This window comes from Sinocyclocheilus anshuiensis, unplaced genomic scaffold (genome assembly GCF_001515605.1).
Source record: "Sinocyclocheilus anshuiensis isolate Anshui unplaced genomic scaffold, SAMN03320099.WGS_v1.1 scaffold188, whole genome shotgun sequence".
Lineage (NCBI taxonomy): Eukaryota > Metazoa > Chordata > Actinopteri > Cypriniformes > Cyprinidae > Sinocyclocheilus > Sinocyclocheilus anshuiensis.
Genome location: NW_015555768.1, coordinates 2,721,573 through 2,727,511, shown reverse-complemented (window position 1 = coordinate 2,727,511; position 5,939 = coordinate 2,721,573). Strand labels below are relative to the sequence as shown.

The following is a 5,939-nucleotide window of genomic DNA, read 5'->3' as shown; positions in this document are numbered from 1 at the left end:
GAGCTGGTAGCATCATTGTTTCTAAAGGAATTAAATCCACAGCTTTACTGTTAATAGAGAAACGCGGCAAAACGGTGGTAATTCATACATACTCAGCCTCACTCTTTCTCTCTCTCATAAATGAACACTCGATGAATTACACTTTTCTGAGAATAGAATATTGAAGTGGAGATCGCTGAACTGCAAGCTAACCGGTGTCTGTTTTCAGAAAGCAAGCGCGTTTATCCACAGTGGAGAGAGAGCGCGTGCACGGTTGTCAGGTTGACAAAGATAAGTAGCTCTGTTTCGGGGATTACGTCTCTTTATATCAGGCAACCCAGTTGTGTTCCTCTGCGGCCAGATTAAACCTTGTTGTAGCCTATATATGCTCTATTCATTCTTTTTTAGAAACCTCGCACTTTTCTACTCAATTTTAAACGTTGAAAAATTTTAAACAAATTAAGCGAGGTCCACTGCTGCACACGTGCCACAATATCGATACAGGGCTAGCTGTATCGATGCTCGTATCGTCAAATCTCTGTGATGATACATCGTCGTATCGATATTTTGAACACAGCACTACTAATGATACATATTACTGGTATTAATGGAGAGTTTTGCATTTGGAATACAGTATTCGCACAGGTGTTCTCTGTTGTATAGGCTATTCCAATATAGCTAGCCATAAATACAACATTAAGAGAATGGTAAAAGTGTTTAATGTCTATCTAAGCAATATTAGGATCAGTAAGTAAAATGTCATGTCTAACTGATGGCTAGAGATTTATATTCAACTATTAACTTTTGTCTGCTATAAATACACAGTACAGAGGACAAAAACAAGATTGAGTTTAAATATATGCTCATCTTTAAGAAGGAAGCTCAACCTTTCAAAAACAAGTTAATAGTAATTAATTAATAAAGATAGTGTGGTTGAATAAATATTTTTACGGGCACATTTGGGTTAATTGTTTATTGAAAAACAAATCAACTTTTTATTTTTGTTTATGAAGGTCATATTAAAACTTTTTACCATGCATTTAGGATTTATTTTTGCAACTTTTTATGTATCTTACATCTTGAAATATGTATATTCATCTTAAAAATATTATTGAACTTTTGGGGTTGTTTTTTTTTTTTCAAGATATATTAAGATCAATAAGTAAAATATTACATCTAATTTGTGGCTAAATCCCATAAAGGATGTATATTCAGTGGTGTAATCAATGTAACTAAGTATAATTCTTTGTTACAGTACTTAAGTATTTTTTGGGAGAATCTGTACTTTACTTGAGTTTTAATATTTCTGTCAACTTTCACTTTAGACTGCCCATAAGATTCAAGATAAGAGGCAAAATGTCTCTGTATGTCTTTTATATTTATATTGTTTAATATAGTTAATCTATATCACACTACGAGTGCTGTTTTTCTCCAGATATCAGCATGAAAACAAATGTAATATTGATTTTATACAAGTTTAATACAGTTAGTATTAAGTTGCTTACATTTTAGATGCCTGTTTTTGCTGTATTTCGCCAATGAAAATAGTTCCAGCTGAGCGACACACGTTATTAAATGAATCGTTTATTTGAACGAATGATTCAGTGACTCACTCATGAAAACAGTCAAATGTTTAATTCCTGAATGAATCAACCTTTTGAATGAATCGATATAATCTCAATGACTCGCTCATTAACAGTGACTTGCTGCCACCTACTGGCGGCTTTAATTTCACATTTCAAATAATTTTCATGTTTTAAATCTTTTCAAATATCAATAATCAATGTTTTATTTTTAAATCAAACATTATTTATGCATTTGTAACTGCTGGTTAAATGCATCCATGTCTGAGCTGCATTAAACTGTGTAAATGAATCTAAATGCCACTTCAGATGCAGATTCCATATTTGCGAGAAATGTTTTCTTATGTTTGAAAATGAAAGAGTCTTCGTACCAGATGAAGTATCTCTTATGCTAACCCAAAGATACAAAATGGAAGAAAGAGTTAAACTGAACACAATATTGCTTCTCATACTATAGAACAAATTTTTTCATATTTATTTGCTCCATTTCTATTTTGAATTTACTTATACGTTTGCTTTCAATTCTTAAGTAAGTTTAATATTTAAAAAATACTTTTCATACAATAAATCTCACATACTTTAAAACTTTTACTCAAATAATATTCTAAACGGTGACTTCTGGTAAGAAATATATATGATATCTATACTTTTACTTAAGTGTGCTTTCAAGTACTTTATCCACCACTGTGTATATTCAACCATTATCTTTTGTCTGCCATAAATAAACATCGCAGAGAACAGAAACGAGATTGAGTTTAAATATCTGCTCATCTTCAGGAAGGAAACTCAGCCTCTCAAAAACAAGTTAACAAACAGTAATTAATTCCAGTTCATTATAGATTTTAAATGATGGTGCTTTAAAATGAGATGAGCTCTTTCTGGATGTTAAAAATACGTACTGCTTATTTAAAATTAAACAGTGGGTTGAGCAGAAATCAATCAGAGGACACAAACAGCCAGCAACGCATAATGAAAAATTCTGCCCGAACTTTGCATTCTTTTCAGTTCCATCGCAGTATTAAATTGGATACAGTATATGTTTTTATTTTATTTTACAGTTATCTGAAACGCTGCAGAAAATTCCTGCCCTTGAATCAACCTCAGAGGTCTTTTTGGGACTGTGCGAGGTGTCGATTCAGGGCAGAATATCGACAGCCCTCTCTCTGGTCCTTACAATTCTAATGATGCCACATAGCTTACCAAAACCACATGCAAGAGGCCCAACAGAGCCCGCCTGAACCTCCAAGCACTCACAAAAAAAAGAGAGGAAGGGGTAGGAGAAGGGAAACTATGCTATCATAAGTAGGGCTTCAAAGACTATCTCAGACATCTCTTGGGTAATTTGCGATCTGGCATTCTTTTACTTCAAAGGGCAACAGTGTGTGGAGGTGGGTTAGAGGACAGAGGGGAGATGATGGAGTCTGATTTCTCTGATAAATGCTGACACCGGGCCTGTTTGATATTAGAATCAGAGAACAATTTGATTTGTTGTCGTCTTTGAAAACTCTTCTGATGACCTTCGCTCAACGGGTTGATTAGCGATGGGTTTTTTCGCCCCCAAACAACAGTCCTGACATCAGACGCAGGGCTTGTCTGAACTGACCTTTAAACTGTCAAATGAAGTGTAGAAGTCCTGCAAATATTTCTGTACTCTTTATGTGTGCCTCTGCCTTTATTTAATTATTTCCTAGGTCTTGATGAGTTTGTTTTTCCCACCTTCAGGGGTGTTCATTTGGTGCGCTGGTTTAAAAGTATTGAGCTCTGTGGTGTTTCACGACTAACAAGTCTTATAACCATGCTAGGGGTCACGAGATATGTTGAAATGTAGGGATGGACTTTATTTCATTTAATCAAGCTTTGTTTGTATTTTGCCCAATTTGGCTTTTATTTTTATATTAATTGATGTAATATTACGCTCTAAAAAATGCTGGGTTAAATACAACCCAGTTCTGGGTAAAATAGCCATGCTAGGGGTCACGAGATATGTTGAAATGTAGGGATGGACTTTATTTCATTTAATCAAGCTTTGTTTGTATTTTGCCCAATTTGGCTTTTATTTTTATATTAATTGATGTAATATTACGCTCTAAAAAATGCTGGGTTAAATACAACCCAGTGCTGGGTAAAATAGGGACAAACCCAGCAATTGGGCTGTTTTGACCCAGCGGTTGGGTTAAATGTTTAACCCAACCTTCTGGGTAGTAACCCAACCGCTGGGTCAAAACAACCCAATTGCTGGGTTTGTCCCTATTTTACCCAGCACTGGGTTGTATTTAACCCAGCATTTTTTAGAGTGTATGGTTTTGAGGTTTTTGCTTTCCTAGACTTTTGTTACTTTGGCTTCTGGACACCCTGGAGTCATTAATTGTAGATTAGGTTTAATATTCTAAATTTAATATTTGAATTCTAAATTCTAGACAATAAATGGGGCATCCTCTGAGATTTTTGGACTCTTTTTACAATGCCCCGTCTAAGGTATAATGGGGTAATAATAGAATTTAGACTGTAGGAAAAAACTGGAGTAACGACCTTGGGTTGCAGAAAAATAAAATAAATGTACAGAAGCAAATGTAACCAAACAAAAGGCAGACTACCCCTACACTCCAACTTCTCACATGTGGCAATAATATGGAACATGTTTCACAGTGAGGTTTTTTTTAAATTGATGAAAATACAAAGACATGTTCTTTAGTGAGAATCCATGGAGCTCAACGCATACTAAAACACTTTTAAAACCACTCACTGACTGATCACACGATCCTTGTGAGCAAAATAACAGTTGATACAGTATGCATCAACGCAGCTCCTCAAAAACAAAAATTAATGAATTAATTCCAATTCATTATAGATTTAAGAAGTTTTAAAATGAGATGAGCTCTTTCTGGATGTTAAAAATTCAAACTGCTTATTTAAAATTAAACAGCAGAAATCAAACCGAAGACTCTTAAACAAACAGCCAGAAATCATCCTGAATAATTCTGCCCAAATAGCATGTTTTTTCTTAGTCTTTAATTGTTTATATGCATTTTATTTAATTTTTAAAAGTATTCACTATGAGAATCTAAAAACACTAAAACTTATTTTATTTTTGCTGCATGTGGAAATGTGTGGCAAAACAAACATGCTTGTCATACAGAGTACCTCTACCATGGTACTTTTTATCGTGTTTTTTTTTTAATCCTTTATAGAGCTAAACAACTCTTGAATGTGAAAAGTGGAGTGTAGGGAGTGCAGGAGCATCCAGATCTACACAGATGAAAGACATTCACTTAGAGTTTAAATGGATTCTTGGAATGTAGCCGTAGTAGTTTTAAGAATGGTTGAGAGTTTAAGAAAATTTGGGTACCATGTTATTTTGAATCAATTTGTGACCAGGGAATAAGCATCTGCATTCATTGCGTAATGTTTACTTTTCTGTCCTTTTTTTTTTTTTTTAGCTTGACATCTGGTCAAAGTCCAACTATCAGGCATTTCAAAAGGTGAGTGAACCAGCAAACGCATCACAACAAACATCTGCTGTTTTTGTTTTGTGCCGAGAAGTTTTACGTAGCATAATTTCACAAAGCTAAAGTCAGACCATGCTGTTTTTGCTTCAGATTTTGAAAATACATCTAATTGAATCTCATTTAAATTAGAAACTGCTCATGTATGCAGCATCTTTGTTTGGATTGTGATTAAAATGCAGTGGTTGGCTCTCATTTCAAATGGTTACAGATTTCGGCCTGTAATAGAGCAAAAAAAAGCATCTTGTTCATGTACTCATATTTTCATTCTATCTTATCTCTTGCATTAAAAAATAAAATAAATATTAACAAATCAGAAGTATCAGAATCAGCCCATTTGTTTATTGAAAAACAAATCAACTTTTTATTTTTGTTTATGAAGGTCATATTAAAACTTTTTACCATGCATTTAGGATTTATTTTTTCAACTTTTTATGTATTTTACATTTTGAAATATGTATATTCATTTTTGGTGGTGTTGTTTTTTTTTCAAGATATATTAAAGGGGTCATATGATGCTTTTTTAAAAATCATTATTTTGTGTATTTGGTGTAACAGAATATGTTGACATGCTTTAATGTTCAAAAAACACATTATTTTTCAAATACTGTACATTATTGTAGGTCCTCTATGCCCCGCCTCTCTCAAACTCTTCGTTTTCTACAAAGTCCCTCCTTCCGACAAGCGCAGTCTGCTCTGATTGGCCAGCTGACCCAGTGCATTGTGATTGGCCGAACACCGCAAGCACTCGTCGGAAATGTAACGCCCCTTACCATAATCGCGAGCGTCAGCTTTCAAAATAAATGTAAAGACAGAGCCCGAAAGGGGAACAGACGCGCGTGACAGACACAGTGATGAAGCTGGTATGTGTTTG

At 34.3% G+C, this 5,939-nt stretch overlaps 1 protein-coding gene across 1 annotated transcript in view; it reads left to right on the top strand.

Moving 5' to 3' along the window:
- Positions 1-5,939, top strand: part of LOC107674376 (mediator of RNA polymerase II transcription subunit 27) — a 68,202-nt gene that overhangs the window by 54,959 nt on the left and 7,304 nt on the right. The window contains exon 6 of the mRNA XM_016468340.1: positions 5,000-5,041. Coding sequence (XP_016323826.1) covers positions 5,000-5,041 — 42 coding nt within the window. The remainder of the gene's footprint in view (positions 1-4,999; positions 5,042-5,939) is intronic.